An 18,077-nucleotide genomic window follows, 5' to 3' on the forward strand; every position below is an offset into this window, starting at 1 on the left:
CACTGCCCATGTAGTGAGACAATATTCCCTTTGGAGATTCTAACCCTAAAGACAGGTACGCTTCAATAGCCCGTTTTAACCACCTTCCTAGGGTACTTTTGGAAGCTTTATCCCCCTTGTGACTTCCCTCCATTAGGAAAAAAAAAAAAAAAAGCAAAGATAACTGAGATTCTCGCTTACTTCCAAATACTTTAGGAGGCACCTTCTGATGTCCATAGTATGGAAGGCTTCTTCTCCTGGACCAGAGGGCATGGTACAGAAAATGGGAGTATAATCTCCTGTGTGCGGTGAAAAACCGAAGATACCTTATGGAATTAATGCTGGATTTGTCCTCAGCACTATCCTGTCCGGCCGACATCTCATAAAGGGCTCCTTGATTGATAATGCCTGTATTTCGCTGATTCTAAGTGCAGACGTCATTGCAACAAGGAGCATTGTTTTAAGGGTCAGGAATCCTACAGAGGTCTCTTCTAGCAGTTCAAAAGGTGATTTAGCAAGTCCCTGAAGAACCAAAGATAAATCCCACTTGGGAAAAAACAAGAGGCCTAGGCCTAATTTTTTGCCATAGCCTTAGTCAAAAAAAATATATATATATTCTATCAAGGTTTCTTGACCGGGTCTATTCCTAAGAAAAACTTATAATGCAGCTACACCTTTCTCCACTTCTTCCTGGAGAAATTCTAAAACCTTACTCCTGTGAGCTGGTGAAGGAACGGGCACCCGAGCAACCCCCCCCCCCCCCCTTCGTGCAGGATGGGGCTGGGCTGATGACAGAAAAGAAAAAGTAAAAAGAAAATAAAAGGAAAAAAGGAAAAGAAAAAGAAAAAGAAAAAGGAGGTACTGCCAAAACCCCCTTCCTTGGAGAGAGCGCAGCCCCTCTGGTTCCCCAACAGTGCTTCCACCATGGCAGAGGAAACACTAAAAACTGAACTCATAGTGGAAGCATTTTTAAAAAGGGGCATTGTTACGCGGTGTTTCCTGTTAAGAGGTGGAACTACGCACTCTCTCCAAGGTGATGTCCTGAAAGGCGAAGGGAGAAAAACCAAACATTTGTAACTGATGGATGACAGGACCCGATTCTCAATCAATGTTTAATTCATGCCAAAAGGTCTCAATGGGCTGAAGGTCAGGACTAGTTCTTCCACATCATGTAACTGGCTTTGTGTACAGGGATGCAGTTCTGCTAGAACATAAGACAGCCTCCCTAGACTGTAGCTACAAGTAAAATATCTTTGTACTGTATGCTGCAACATTAACTTTACGCTGCACTAAAGAAACTACTTGGCTGAGGGTCCACATACTTCTGGAAATAGTGCATCTGTATGCACCTTCAGAGCCAAGCACCCTTTGTGTGCCTGAGGAGACACAAAGGCCAAGTATTCCATGGATTTTACCAAAGCTAACAGATCCAGGAAGAGGAGGGCAAGAGCCAAAAATACGAATAACGTCAAGCAAATATTACTGCATCCACAGTGTTAAGGCTAAACACACACACACACACACACACACACACACACACAAACACAGTGGAGGACCATCTTAAAGTTGAAAAGCCCCAAGCACTATAACCAAACAGTAATAATAAACTTTGAATAATTTAGAGATTTCCAATATTTCTTTAAGAAGCAGCTTTAACTGCTTTGATGTTTCAACCCTAGTCTCTTTGGTTAGATCTGCAATGATCTCCCCACCCACCTTGCAGTCCATAGCTATTCCACATCGAGGCTGATCATCACTAGTCACATGAATGCCATTAAGCATACACAACGCCCTTCTTATCCATATTTCTTTACAATTCTAATTCCCATGGTTTGAAGGTTAATAGTGGAGGTACTCTCGGAATTCAAATAAGTATGCAGCAATAGAATACATTCACCCAAGTCTGTAAAAGTCATTCCCAAAATAATATTTTTTTGTCTACCTCACCTGGTGGGACCTCGCTCATCAGCCACAGAAAGCTGATTAATACTTGTTGTTAAAATGTCCTCTGGCGGAGAAATAGGATTAACTGGCGTTTTTGATGATGTGGATTTTTTCCTGCTCGATTTGACTGAAAGTGCTCTACTAGAAGAGGAAGTTGAAGGTTTTCCAGGCTTACTCAATTTGTCAATATACTCTGTAGCCATTTTTGGTGACTGGAGAACAGATGCAGCACTTTTCATAGCGTTGGACACTGGTTAAAAAAGAAAAGAAAAAAAGAAACCAGAAATTAGTCCAAAATTGTTCATTATAAAAGAAAACTAAATTTATTAAATCATCATGGTGAATGGGTGGCCTGATATCTGCAACCACACCACAATACCAAGGGATCAATAATGACCTATTCCAGAGAGGGCTGATCAAAGTGGAACCTTCTTTTTTATATCATGCACTGAAGAGCTGATATGGTTTGGGGGCACTTTGGATGCCTTCAGTAGCCATTGTGCTTACTGCTAGGTGTTGAATGTGTACCTGTACCTTTAGGGAGTGGTCTCCCTCCAGACAAGCTTGCCCTCAATTTATCCACTGCTATATATGCAGCAACTTGGAGACTCTTAAAACTATAGAAGTGGAACTTTAGTACAGAGGAACCTTGACATGGGTGCTTCAGTTTCCACATATTATTTGCAAATGTGTGCAACTAAACCCTCTGTATTTAACGTGACTGGTTAGACAGGGCCTTTGTTTGCAGGCTAGCTGGTTAACCAAAAGTTACCACACAAGGGATGTAAACACCTATTGCATTACCCAAGGTTTATTGGAGAAACCAAATAGCCAAAATAATGCAAGACACACTGGATAACCACACAATTGACAAAGTCAGCAGGCTAATGAATTTCAGGGACGCATCCCCTTCCATAGAGATGAGCTCCGAGGAAGGGGGATGTGTCCCCAAAACGCATTAGCTTGCCAACATTGCCTATTGTGTGGTCATCTGTAATCACGTTGATTGATCAGAGTGTCTTGCATATTACTTCTGTTTGCAAGTATTAGTTTGGCTATTTGCTTTCTCCAATAAACCTTGTGCTATGCAATAGGCATTTGCAACCCCCTATGTGTTCTTTTGCAGCTTTTTAGTTGGATACCACTGAAGTATTTTTTCTGACTATCCCAGACTGACGACCGTCTTTTTTGAGCGCTGGAGAAATTGTTTGTTGGATAAGATCACTTGCTTTTACCCTTTTTATTTTAGCACTTGTGTTAGGTGGAATAATAATAATAATAATAATAATAAATAATAAGATCTTGAATGGACAGCTGCTAAGGCAAATTCTTTCTGGAGACTAGGTTGCTTCTTTTGTGTTTACCGCTTAGCTAAGCCAACATGCTCTGGTATGCAAAAATAGTCATATATTTGTTTAAAAACGTAAAACATGGGGAAGAAAAAAAATATATATATAAATAATAATAATAATAATAATAATAATAATAATAATAATAATAAATACTCCAGGCAAAATAAAATTAACTATTACAGTTCCCTGTAGCTGCCTACCTAGAGCAGCCCTTGAGAGAGGATAGGCCTAGATCAAATGCGACAGGAGGCAGTGAAGAGTTACTGTTTTGTATTCAGCTTTGTGTTGACTTCTTCCAGCACACACTTTTCAGGGCAAAGCTGTTGAGCTACAAAATCCTAGGAATTGTTCCAAATGTTGAACTCTTGTATCTCTGCCACTGACTACAGCAAAGGGACCTATAGAGAGCCAAGAAAGAAAAAAAGTTAGACTCTTTTGTGAAAAGGCTTTTCCCAGTGAAAAGAGGTTTTAAAATGGTCACCTTTTGACAGAGGTAATGACTAATATATTTAGTCTCTTACCCCTTGTATTAGAGAGAATAGCTATGTTAATAATAGGACACAGCTGTAGGAGTTTTATGGCCTTCTGGAAGGGGAAGCTTAGAGGAGGAAACCAAAAGAAACAGGGGGGGGGGGGGGGGGGGGGGGTTAAGATGCAACTTAGGGTCTGTAAATATAGTTGAGGCAATGCAGATAAAGCTGCATCCATCCCTCTAGCCCTTATTCTTCTAGGCAGGGGTCTCAAAACTTTATAAACAAAGGGCCAGTTTACTGTCCTTTAGACTTTAGGGGGGCCGAACTGTGGCCACCAGGAGTAGATAGTGCTGCATACTTGGTTGTCAGTGGGCATAGATAACAAACAAAGCATCCCTCTGGAGATATGGGGTGCCCAGCATGAATAGACAGACATGGCAAATAGTTTTGGAACAACCATGTACACTCCTTGTGCATACGCCTTCAGTTTCCTCTTGTACAACTTGCTTGAAGCTTCCACTCCTCACTCCACCAGAACATCACTTGCTTCAGACTATTTCTTCTCACCACCTCCAGCACATCACTTGGTTCCCCAGGGACAGCAAACACTATTTGTTGGTGAGGCCTGACACTGACTCAGCCAGGCCTCAGAAAATGCACTTTGCAGGCTGGGGCCGTGGGCCCCACAAGTGTAGCAGAAATGTCCCTGTGCTAGCCTCCATATCTATGGCTACTGATCCCAGTTTGCCCTCTTCAGGCCCTGACAGCCCTCCTGGCTGCAACTGCCTCTTTCCACCACAGTCCCCTTTTCTGGTTCTGCACCCAGACTGCAAGCTCCCAGTCCTCTCAGGCGTGCCTTCCCAGTCCTGGCTGGGCCTCACTCACCAGCAACCAGTTGTCCTGGAGTCTCTTAGCATTGTTCTCTCCCACTGTCCTCTTTTGCCTCTGGTCCAGGACCTCTTCATGCGTCTTTAAAAAGGTGGCCCTGACTGCACCCGAGCCCAAACCCAAGGTCACAACCCCCCTCCCAGACTGGGGAGCTCCCTCCAAGCTCTTCCACCCAACCACTCCTTTCCCGCTGGGCTGACCCAGGCAGCACCACCTCTCCTCCTTCCAGATCTTTCTAGCAAACTCTGGAAATTAGAGGAAGGTCTCAGTGATGCTGCCTGCGAGTCACCAGCTGCTACCCTGAGCCTATCCCAGCCCAGATCAGATCAAAACAAACAGGCCTGTCTAAATTAACCTGTCCTCCAAAAGTCCTAACTCTAACACCCACCTACCTAGAGTGCGCTATATCTGTATGCTTAGGATCATTGTAGCCATATCAGGGCACTTTTAACACCACAGTTGGGTACTGGTTGTGATAGCAAGTGCTTGTTTATAATAGAAAAATGAGCCGGCAAACCAATAGCTTCTTCTATACAGGATTTTTATTAGAACAGCAATGAACGATCCAGCATAATGTTAATGCATTTCCTCCGATGCTTTCCTCATGCTATGGCCGAAACGTTAGCATTATGCTGAATCGTTCATTGCTGTTGTGCTAATAAAATCCTGTAAAGAAGAAGCTATTTGGTATTATGGACTTCTAGTGAACGACATGGCCAGCGCACCACATCTGCTCCTCAACCTTTAATATACTGGTAGAGCTTGGACGAGTCTTTTGTGCTTAAGTGCTTGTTTACTCTTACTTTGAAAAATCAAAGCAGCTGGGCAGAAAACAGACAAAAAGCAGATGCATCCCGCTAAAACCACTGATGCGACGTCAGAATACAACAACAACGCAGTGCAAGATTCATCCATCTGCACTGCTTAAAAGGGGAGTTCCAGGCTTTTTTTTTATGTTTATTAAAAGTCAGCAGCTACAAAAAGTGTAGTTGCTGACTTTTAATAAACAGACACTTACCTGTTCCACGGTCCAGCGATGCGGCCGTACGGGGTGCTGCTCCTCTTCCCCTACTCTCCACCAGCCCCTTCATTGCCACTCTGGGCACCCGGCCATGACAGCTTTCGGCTTCACGGCCGGGCACGCACGCGCCGCGTTACTCTCCCGGAGTGGACAGGTTATCTCCTAGGACCTGTCACATGTCCCAGGAGATCGCCTAGAGGGAGGGCCCGCCTAAGGTTGAAAAGAGGAGTCCCCTGGGCGGAAGGAGGAAGTGGGACAGGAAGTCCCCCTCCTAATGAAGCCCCCACTCCCCCTCCCCCAAAAAAATATAATATGACATGCCAAATGTGGCATGTAAGAGGGCGAGGAGTGCTTAAAGTAAAAGTTACATTTTTGGGTGGAACTCAGCTGGCCATACATCAGTCCATTTTTTGGTTGAACTGAACCGACTACCCCATCCACACATTCGATGTTTTGATGCAGGACTCCTCCCCACTGTATCATTGTATTCTGACAGAGGGAAGACTTCCCTGCAGTCAAAAAAAAAAACAACCCATCAGCACTGCAGCTTATTGCCTGCATTGCTGAACAAGCGAGAATTTACAGACAAAGCAATTGAACAGAAGTCAATCAGTAGATCGACTTCTATTCAACCAGTCTAGCCACACATGGATTGAAAGTCAACTGGTCCCTGCCAAACCGGCTGAATTTCAATTGTGTATGGCCAGCTCTAATATGGATAGAGGAATTCCGTTAGGCTGAATGAAAGTCTGTGTATAGCCATAATATAACTCAGTTTGAAAAAAAAAAAATACATCTGATGCTTGATCAACTTTAAAGCCTAAGTCCATGTTTTCAGGTACTCGTTTGGTTCAAGCTGGTCTAAACAAACAATTTCCTTTACGAATGAATGTGTGTGCTGTCAGCTCTGTATAACTATATGTAGCATCAGCTACATACAATATCCAGCATTGTGTTTCAGCAGCAGCACAAGGACTTCTTATCCCATTTCCAGGACAAAATTTAATCCATTCACAGGTACCTTTGTTTTTATGAATACAAGGCTTCCTCCGATTGGCCGAAGAGGAGATTGTGTCATCAGACGTTACACCTCAGATGAAGCCATGCTTTCATTCTTAAAATACGAAGCCTCCTCTGAATGGCTACAGTCCCTGTACTGCTGCAGGAACACAGCACTGTATTCTCTCTGCAGCTGGTAGTACGTGCTTCTTGCACTAGGTTCACATTTCCCTGCACTTTTTTTTTTTTTTTTAACGCAGCTTCAATTGCATGGTGCTTTTTAAAGCTGCACGATTCTGGCTAAATTGAGAATCAATTTTTTTTTACTTAGAATAAAGATTCTCATAGCGTAACATCTTTCACATTATACAAAAAAATTTAATAAATAAAAAGATTATATAGCAAAATAAAAATATAAAATAAAAAAAATAAAAATTGGATTTTAACTTGTAAGAAACAAGTGTCTGAAAAAGGTCTTTAAGTTGTTAAACTGACCTCATTACAGACAGAAGTTCATCCCTTTGATCTAAGAGAACTAGGTTACAATGTTTCTCTTTATGTCCCTAAGCTATGTTGTGGGAAACTTGGCAGGGTGAGGAAATGCTTTTTTTTTTAAGATTGAGGGGTGGGTAGAATCGCGATCTTGATTCTTTAACGATTAATCGTGCAGCCCATACGAGTTCCCACACCCAAAAATGCACTGCGTTTTCAGATGCTTTGCGGTGCCATGAAGATCAAATTGTTGCGAGTGCAAGAATAGGTGCGATTTACACTTTCCCACACCAGTGTGAACCTAGCTCTATACAGCTCCGACAGCAGGCACATTTCATTCGTAAGGGCTGGAACCACACTGCATTCAAAATGCACCGGGTGCGTGATCTGCTTCAGGTGTCAATATTCTTGAGGACACCGAAAATGCAGATCGCAAACGCAGTGTTTGCCTGAGCCAGATTGCATGGTACTACAGCACCATACGATTTGGTGCGCTGCATTTTTGAAAAAGTAGTTTGAAATGTACTCATTCTTGTGCGATTCAGTGTGATTTTAGTAATAAAAAGAAAAATAATCTAAATAATAAAATTTACGATAGATAGATAGAATTTATTGGCATATAACACTCAGTTTTTCACCACGAAAATTGGGTGCAAACAGGGTGCACGTGTTATACGCCAATACTTCAATTTTAGCTGTCTCGGAGGGGACAGGGAGAGGGGCGGGACGAGCGCGATCAGATTACATACAGTGAGAATCTCCTATTTACTTGGTGGCCTCTGTAATAGGAAGCTCACTGTATGTAATCTGTCATTGCTCGTCCTGCCCCCCCCCCCCCCTCCCTGTTCCCTCTAGGCTGCAGATGGGCATTGATCAGGCTTCACTGACCCTTATTTAAAATTTTAGTTTTTTTCCTGAAACTTCCCTCTAAAAATGAATGTGTGTGTTATACGCCAATAAATACCAGAGAGAAAATTTATAATTATATATATATATATATATATATATATATATATATATATATATATACACACACATATATACACACACACACACACACACACACACACACACACACACACACACACATACATATATATACATATACACACACACACACACACACACACACACACACACTCTATCTCATTAAATAGCACTGTAATGCAGACTGTTCCTGTGCAATTCAGGTGTGAACTGGTCCTGAAGGGAATGGTTTGTTTGGGCTGGCTTGGCCCAAACAGACTTTTTAAAGTGGCAGAAACAGGATGTTAGACTATAAAATGTTTGCATAGGGTGAGCAAAGCACAAAGGATAATTGCATTTGGATAAACATGCCAGTTCTTTCTATAACCTGGTGTAATGATTTTGTCTGTTTATAATATTCCACTTTCTAATTAAACATGGCTTCTTTTACGAACCCCCCCCCCCCCCCCCCAATCCTAACAGCATTTACCGTAAATGTGTTTGTACAAGTGCAGAGTGTATACACAGCCAGGAGACCTGATGGGACCAGCACAGTAGGCCAGAGGCTACCTCTGTGCGACCTTTCATGAGCCAACACAGTATACAGATGGATACTTAAAAACAGAAAGTGTAAAAACCAAACACTGTCACTAGGATATCAGAGAACTATGGCAAGGAGCCGTCACAAGCTGCTCAGCTGACAACAGTGCATCTGATTCACCGTGTTCAGAGACAAATTCTGAACACATTTTTAGATGAAGGCACCCCTATTTACTTCGGTGTTGGGTGCAAAAAAAAAAAAAAAGGCTTTCTTTTGGTGATATTTGATCACCTCTGCGGTTTATTTTTTGCGCTATAAAAAACAAATATATATATTTTTTACTTTCTGCTAGAATACATACAATAAAACAAATCCAATTTCTTCATCGATTGAGGCCAATATGTATTCTACATTTTTTTTTTTTCACAAAAATAAGTGTATTTCATCGGTTTGCGCAAAAGTTATAGTGTCCTCAAACTATGTATTAGATTTATGGACTTCATTTTTTACTGGTAATGGCGGCAATCTTTAGCCTCTGGCTCGAATTGCTAAAAAAAAAAAAATATATATAATAATAATATTATATGAAGCCTCCACATTAGAATTCATGCACTGTGTCCTGAAAGGGGCTGCAGGCAAGGATAGGCGAGGCGGAATATGTGCGCCCTTAATGGATGGACCCCCCCTTGGTGTAGCCCCCAACTGGGGCACCCTCCTGTATCCTGTCAATTGGTACTTTCAGGCTACCGACTTTCCACATCTATCTTGATCTCCTGCTTTTATGTACCCCTGCTGGCAGCTGTATTACCTGGCATTAACCACTTAAGGACCGAGCTTCTTTTTCAGACTCTGTGTTTACATGTTTAAAACAGTTTTTTTTGCTAAAAAAATTACTTAGAAAAAAACCCAATATATAATGTTTGGGGGTTCTAACACCCTAGAGAATAAAATGGCGGTCATTGCAATACTTTTTTTCACACCGTATTTGTGCAGCGGTCTTACAAGCGCATTTTTTTGGAAAATGTTTATTTTTTTATTCAAAAAAGTAAAAACAGTAAAAATTAGCCCAATTTTTTTTGTATATTGTGAAAGATAATGTTAAGCTGAGTAAATTGATACCCAACATGTCAAATTGCGCCCGCTAGTGCAATGGTGTCAAACTTTTACCCTCGCGACATTTAAAAAAATTCTACAGGTTGCATGTTTTGGGTTACAGAGGAGGTCTAGGGCTAGAATTATTGTTCTCACTCTACCGATCGTGGCAATACCTCACATGTGTGGTTTGACTACCGTTTTCATATGCGGGCGCTACTCAAGTGTTCATTCGCTTCTGCGCGGGAGCACATCGGGACAGGGCGTTTTAAAAAAAAAAAAAAGGTTTCTTATTTTTACACTGATAAAAAAAAATTAATGGATCACTTTTTATTCCTATTACAAGGAATGTAAACACGCTTGTAATCGAAAAAAACATGACAGGTCAAAGTCCTCAGATCTCATATTTGGGCTTAAATGCAATAAAAAAAAAAAAAAAAAAAAGAAAAAAAAATTGTCATTTGAAAAAAATGACATTGAATAAAATGTGCCTTTAAGAGGTATGGGCGGAAGTGACGTTTAGACGTGGCTTCCGCCCTGCTATGGTATAGACACGGGTGGGGGTGACTCACTCGTCTCCATACCACAGAGAAGGCATGTCCCGATCGCCTCTGCCGCTACCGATGACTCCGGTAAGCAGCGGGAGGGAGGGGGTGGCACCCCTCTCGCCGCCGATAACAGTGATCTCAAGGCGAACCCGCCGCAAAGACCACCATTATTATTGTACACACGAGTGGCGCCTGAAGAGATTGACATCTCTGTTGTGGCAGCAGCTGCTGCCGTTACCGAGATATCCCTCTTCAAAAAATGGACGTACATCGTCGCGCGCTGGTCGTAAAGTGGTTAAAGTGGAGTTACACAGGTTTTTTGTGGGGAGTACATCAAAAAATGTTTTGTTTACACGGACACATCACCATCACAATAATAAGCTGCCCACAGCAACAATACTAAGGCCTCTTTCACACTTACGTTCAGGCCCGCCTGTCAGTTTTTCAGGCGGACCTGAACGGGTGCTCCATAGAGCTCTATGGAGCGTCGGATGTCAGCGGTGACATGTCCGCTGACATCCGACCCGCTCCGATCCGAAAAAGTGTAACGGAGGAAAAAGCTATTTTTCCATCCGTCTGCGGATCGGATGACGACGGACACTGCGGTCCGTCGTCATCCGATCTCCCATAGGGGAGAGCGGCGCTGTGACAGGTCTGTCCCTGCGCAGTGTGCAGAGACGGAGCTGTCATCTCCCTGCTCAGCGGGGATCGGCAGAGTGATCCCCGCTGAGCAAACGGATATCCACGGGGCGGATCAGAACTGATCCGCCCCGTGTGAAAGGACCCTTAGGCTTCATGCACACAAGGACTTTACCAAGCTCTTCTAGATGCTTTTCCTCCCGGCAGAAGTGTTTTTTTACCATTTTGACTCTTGTAAACGCATATAGCGCATTCAAGCGCGCGTTATTAATTTCAGTGGCCAGAATAATTATTCTGGCCAATGAAATCAACGCTCAATTGCTAAGTGTGTCTAGCAATAATGCACATTTAGGCAGGTTTACACGCATCAAGCTTTTTCCCAACTAAAATGCCACTGCTCTTTGACACACTGCCAGTGGGGGTTTCTGCTTCTAAGATCCCTTTCACACTTCGGGCGTTTTTCAGGCGCTAAGTTGATGTGTGCATTGACACATAGGCCAACATGCAGGGGGAAAAAAAAACACCCCACACACCCCCCTCTAGGAGCAGCATTAAAAACATTTAGGCCTACATTTTTAAATACACAGCTGTGTTGTAGAAATAACATTTTAGTGGTTATATGTTGGCATGTAACAACTGCTCATCACACTGTAGCGAGTACAGAAAACTTCTCCATTTAACAAAATCATCATTTTCAATTTTATATAATTTTTTAGAGGCGATAAAATATTGTAATCTGTTCATACTCAAGTGCGGGAATTTTTGTGGGCATTTTTCTTTTCCAAACACAGCCTTTATTTGTCTGCATTTTATTTTCATACAATCTGTATTTTTTTTATTTTTTTAATGCACAGTTGGCAAACCCCTCTATACTGTAACTGAAAAGGAATTTTTAGATCACACAACCATCAGAAAAAGGACCACACTGCCATCTAGTGGTTAACTGAATTATTAAAAATCAAAAATAAAAAAAGTACTGTACATCTAGAATGTCAGATAACCAACATTAAATTTTTTTTGGAGAAGCCACAAACTACAGTACTTAAAAAATGTTTTCAGGTTTCCAGTTTGGGATTGCAGAGGAGGTCTAGCGCTAGAATTCTTTCTCTTGTGGCAACATTCACAGCAATAGCTCATGGGTGCTGCGAACAACGTTTACATATGCGTAGGCAACTTGCGTATGCATTCGCTTCTGCGCACAAGCAGAGAGGGATGGGGCTCTTATTTTTACACTGTCCCTTTTTTTTTTTTTTTAATCACTTTTATTCTTATTATAAAAGGAATGTAAACATCCCTTTTAATAGAAATAAGCATGACAGGTCCTCTTTATGGAGAGATCCCAAATCTCTCCTTTACCAGCAAAAGATCGAGAAAAAAAATAAATAAAAATTAAGCAAAAGAAGAGTTTACCTTCACCCTAGACCAGAAGTGACGTCATGACGCTCCAGTCCTCCAAGACCATAGAGAGGATCAAGTCTCTCAGTGCCTCTGTGACCAGTCAGCTGCACTGCCATAATGTCTCTCGGGTGCGCTGGTGAAAACGGTAAGCCCAAGAAACACCTGCGAGCGGTTTGGAGAGCTTCGGAAAGTGATCAGTGCAGAGTATATAACATGACATCAGAAGGGACAGGGTCCCCCAGTTATGTCACTGGCCCCACCCTTGCCTACATAAGAGCTGTCAAATTGAAGAGAGCGCAGTCGGCGGGAGGCCTTCCATGGAGGCGGATCGGTTTCCACTTTTGCTATTTTTCGTTTCTGTCGGGTGGCGTGATTGACTGTGGATTTATATCGCGGTACAATTTTTTATAGCTTTTCTTTTTTAATAAAGGACTTGTCAAAAACTGTCTAGACACTTTTTTGATGAATGGGTGGGTGTACGTTGTACCCGATACCATTCACATGGGGGAGGGGGGGTGGTTTGGGGGAATGGGGGCAGGATCTGGGGCCTCCCGATTTCAATAAGCCCCCCCCAACCGCAGACGCCACAGTTCAAATGAAAAAAAAAAAAAAAAAACAACAAAATAAAAGGGTTCCTTTAGAATGGTTGTTATTGCTGCAGCATATTCTAGAAAAAAAATAAAAAAATTGTACAGTTGCGCCACTTTACAGGCAGACTAAGGGAACCCCCCCCCTCCCCGGCACAAAATTAAAAAATAGTTCATTTTTAATGTTTCACTTTAAGCACCATTAAAATCACTGATTCTTTAAAAACTTTTTTGCATTGATACATGTCCCCTAGGGCGGTACCCGGGTCCCCATACACTTTTTACGGCAATAACCTACATATAAATCTTTAAAACTAGATCTTTTGATTTTTCATGCTCATGTCACATAGCCTTTAACCTCCCTGGCAGTTTTCCCGAGTGTGGCTCAGGGTTAAATTTCAGTACCATTAGAGATAACCCCAAGCCATACTCGGGACTGCATTGTAGGATCCTGGTGTAGTGTACTTACCTTGTCCGCAGGATCCTGCAACGTCTCGCCCCCCTCCGCTGTGTTTGTGGGCTCTGTCCTCTGCCTGTGTGCTGGGCTCCATTCCCTGCAAGTGTCACGGCAAATTCAAAAAATAGAAAGTTCATAATACATACAGTACACTGTAATCTTACAGATTACATTACTGTATGAAATTATTTCACAACCCTTTTGCCCAGTGTGTTTTTGCTAAGAATTACAGGCCTACAATATAAAATGCCAAATTTCTATGCAAAACAACGTACCGCTGTGAGACGCAAAAATCTGACATAATCATACCGCCAGGGAGGTTAATAGAGTTCGCATGGTCGGTAGAACTTTTTGTCTGTTCAAGATGTCCTGGTGCGAACCGAAATGGGGGGTGTTCAGCACATCCCTATTCATCAGCAAGAGAGAAAAAAAAAAAAAAGTCAGCAGCTGCAAATACTGTTTCAACTTATCATCCCATGGTTACAAGCACTTATTTAGCTTACATGCAACGGGCTCAGCCACAATGAAGACTGATAGTTTGTGTCGCAGCTGCAAACAGGAGTGTAAAATCAGCTGTGTCTCCTAAACTCTACACTAAAAACCAGGCGGCACATTCCTTCATAATATCGCTAAAGGAAAAGCATTCTCATTGCTTAACAAAAATGCACAATGCATAAAGATGCTTGTAAAATGCAGGTAAAAAACGAATAACGGCAGAAACAGAGTGGTGGTCGACTTACTAAAACTTGAGAGCGCAAAATCTGGTGCAGCTCTGCATAGAAACCAATCAGTTATTGTCAAAACTTAATTGAACAAGCTGACTTCAAGAAGAGGTCAAAGCCTGCAGGATCAAGGAATACGGCAATTATATCTGCAATGGTGTACCATTGTGACATCAACATCTGTCAGTGTCCTCAGGTGGCCAATCAACATCTGTCAGTGGACAAGGTACAAGGAATATGGCAAGTATATCACCTAATGCCCAATTTCTTTGGCAAAATGAGCTGTTAACACTTGCAGTAAGGAGGGGGAGCAGCTGCAAGCATAAAAGTTTTTTTGTCCCTCAAGCCCAGTTTTAGTCTGGGTTCATACCATTGCGAATTGCCTTTCGGGGGGGATCAGGAAGGAATTGTTTCCCCTGCTGTAGCAAATTAGAGTGTGCTTTGTTGGGTTTTTTCGCCTTCCTCTGGATCAACTGTGGGTATAGGAGTGTATATATGGGATTGTATTTTTTTTGGTTGAACTAGATTGACTTTTTGTTTTTGTTTTTTTTCAACCTTACAAACTGTACAATTATGGATGTGGGTTTTGCCGCATCCAATTCGTATGTCAGGGGATTGTGACAGGCTCTCTATGGAGATGGTTCACACATCTCCACAGCGGCTCCAGTGGGAATTGCACAGTGTGTGGCAAACCTCTAAGACAAAGAAGTCTAGTGGCACCAATGTGGTAACAACCTCCATGTATTAAAGATAAATGGTAGCGCACAATAGTGCATTAGTAGCACTGCGTAAGAGCAGTTTCACACCAATGCATTTTTAGTGGTCTATAGGAAACCGCGTTAAATGGACTGTAGTGGAAATCTGCAAAAAACACACTAAAAATGCATAGGTGTGAACGAGGCCTTAGTGGAAAATACAGCATGCACGACCTTAGATCTGTCATGGCATATTGGCAGCCCAATCAAACAAATGGGCTGCCTTATAATAATGCATATTAAGGCATCACAATGGATGAGAACAGCATGAAGGATTCCGTGGCGGGCTTTTGGTTCACTCAGGTAAACCTACAGTATGTTTATCAATGCACACACAGCATTGGAGCCCCTCCAAAGGGCAATTTCTAAGTTGAAGTACTGGACTCTTTGGAAAAGCTGGACATGCATACAGAAGTATTTTCATAGGATACTGCATATTTTGACACTTTTCTGTTACAGTTTTGTGCACATGTAGTGGAAATGAGTTGAGGAAAAAAATAATAATAAAAAAAAATAAAAAAAAGCGCATCAAGTCCCAATTCACACTTGTGCATGGTGCGAGGTCGCATGCGATTCACACCACACTGCAGTGCCAGTTCTCAGTGTGATATGCGAGCTGAAATGGGGGTGTCATTAACACTCTCAGTTGTTTGCATAAGGCAGTGTGAACTGCCATGTGAGTCGGGTGCGATGCGTGAACCAGCAGTGGATTCACAGGGTTCCCGTATCGCACAAGCGTGAACCGAGCCTTATTGTTCTTTTGCAAATCAGCCTGGAGGGCATTGCAACTGTGACCAGTGTATTTCGGTTGCATCACTAGACTCAAAAGAATAATTCTGAGTATCGCTACCCGTGTCTGGCAGCTGCCCAAAAACATTGATGCTCATGGGCAAAAACACCTGTTGGGTGTAACCTGACAATACACATAAGGCTAGGTTCACAGTGCCACAATCCGATTTTCAGTGCGATTAGGTCGTGCAACTTGGATACGGTTTTCCTAGTCTACTGGGCCATAATTGCACTGGAATCTAGGGTTGCCACCTCATCCCTTTAAACCCGAACATATATTGATTACACAGGTTCTGAGCCTGATTAAGGGGGTAATCTCACTTGGTGCCTTATCTGCATTAAATTAGCCTCAGAACCTGTGTAATTCAGGTGTTCGGGTTTAAAAGGATGAGGTGGCAACCTTCCTGGAATCACACCAAAGTGGTACAGAAACCTTTCCCATAAAATCGCACCATGCCAAGTTGCACCGAGAACAGGCACCAAGGATGAGCTCCGGTGTGTTCGCACAGCCCATGTGCAGAGCCCGCCAGGAAGTGCTGATCACAGGCAGCGAGACATTTCCCCGATCTTGGCAGCCGCACATCGGGACAATGTCTCACTGCTTGTGATTAGCGCATCGCAGTGCCGACTTCCTGGGGGCTCTGCAACCATGGCGGAACTCATCCTTAACAGGCACATTGAAGGCCTGGTTCACACCTATGCGTTTTTCAGTGCAGAAGAAGTGCACTACAGTCCATCTAACATATCTTCCTATGGGTCATGTTCACATCTGTGCGCTTTCCACAGGTGTGTTTTTAGGAAAGGGTCAGGGTCTCCCTTCAGGTTTCATAGACTTCAATGGAAACACATCAAAAGACAGTGCTTGCGTTTTTTGCTGGGTTCTCCCACCAGGCAACAGACATCTCTGCCCCAAAAAAAAAAAATACATCAAACACGTGAGAAAAAAAAAAAAAAAACACACACGCACATTATATCTCTCAATATCACAACTTGCATAGGTGTAAACCAATCTGAAAACAATGCGATTTCCATTGCCATGCAATTCTGTCACATTTGAAATAGCAGCAATAGAGCTTAGGGCCCTTTCACACTGATCAGTTTTTGACCAGGTTTAAAAATAAACTCTATATATATAATATAATATAATAATACATTTTTACATTTGTAAAAGTTCTGTGTCTTTAGTATGCTTTTCAAAACTGCACCAAACATGCATTGGAGTGAATAGAAAACACACCACAGTTGCATTTTTCTATAACAAATATGAAAGTTGTTACTAATTAAAACCGATCTACAAACAGCAATTGTAACTATGTGTGTCAGTCCCTTAGTGCATGAGAACTCAGGTTACTCATACTACATTGACATACTTTTCAGCTCCTTACTTATTCAACATTCCAGCCATAGAATGTTCAGTTAGCGATAAATCTGTAAAATTGCAGCCATAGATCGTTCAGTTAGGGACAAATCTGCACCATTCCTGCCATAGATCATTCACCATCACACACATCCAAATTACCAGGAGATCCAGCACCAGCAGTAATCACTCCCTTCTCTCCTGGGTAACCACAACCAAGCCAAGTCCATAGGAAACACGTCACCCAGCTGAACAGGCTAAACCTGTATCCTGTTGATTAATTAATTAGTATTCCATCATTCACTAAAGCTGACCATAAATTATACAATTTTCTTACACAACTTTCCTTTAAATTTACCAAAACGATATAATAGGAGATCAAACCTAAACACTTTCAATCTGTATGCAATCAGGCAGGCCCATGCACTACATAGTTGAAGGTAAATCTAAAGAAAATTGTATGGCGTATGGCCAGCTTTAGACACCTTTCACACCCAGTCGCTTTCACGCTAAAAAAAAAGTGCCCGAAAAGCTCACGAAAAGCTATTTCCATTAAAATCAATGAATGCTTTCACACTGGGGCAGTGGGCTGGCAGGGCGGTGAAAAAAACGCCCTTCTCCATTGAAATGAATGAAAAGCGCCTGAAAAGCTCTTCAAAAGCGCTCAAATGTTTTGCTCGCAATTTAGGATACTTTCACACTGGGCCGGCACCGTCGGTAAAGCGGCGCTATTCAGCCGCTAACAAGGCAGTTTTAACCCCTGCTAGTGCCGAAAAAGGGTTAAAACCGCCTGCAAGGCACTTTGCCGGCAGGTTTGCAGCGTTGCCCCACTGTTTTTAATGGGAAGGGGCACTTTAGGAGCGGTTAATACACCGCTTCAATAGCGCTGTAGAGATGATGACTTTTTTGACTGTCCTGCAAGCGCACTGCTCCCATGTGAAAGCCCTCGGGCTTTTACACTGGAGACACAAGAGAGGATCTTTACAGGCGCTACACAGGCACTATTTTTAGCGCTGTAGTGCCTGTAAAGCGCATCAGTGTGAAAGTAGCCTTAGAAGTGCCTCCGCGTGAAAGGTGC

At 42.5% G+C, this 18,077-nt stretch overlaps 1 protein-coding gene across 1 annotated transcript in view; it reads right to left on the bottom strand.

Annotated features, from left to right (window-relative positions):
- Positions 1-17,287, bottom strand: part of LOC143960156 (NAD-dependent protein deacetylase sirtuin-3-like) — a 64,035-nt gene extending 46,748 nt beyond the window's left edge. The window contains exons 1-3 of the mRNA XM_077468466.1: positions 17,162-17,287; positions 3,476-3,673; positions 1,927-2,173 (exon numbers count right to left, since the gene is read on the bottom strand). Of these exons, the coding sequence (XP_077324592.1) occupies positions 1,927-2,162 (236 nt within the window). The 5' untranslated portion in view covers positions 2,163-2,173; positions 3,476-3,673; positions 17,162-17,287. The remainder of the gene's footprint in view (positions 1-1,926; positions 2,174-3,475; positions 3,674-17,161) is intronic.
- Positions 17,288-18,077: the final 790 nt, after the last annotated feature.

The sequence above is a fragment of the Lithobates pipiens genome, unplaced genomic scaffold, assembly GCF_037356315.1.
Source record: "Lithobates pipiens isolate NorthernLeopardFrog02 unplaced genomic scaffold, aLitPip1_a1.2 Scaffold_8, whole genome shotgun sequence".
NCBI classification, from domain to species: Eukaryota; Metazoa; Chordata; class Amphibia; order Anura; family Ranidae; genus Lithobates; species Lithobates pipiens.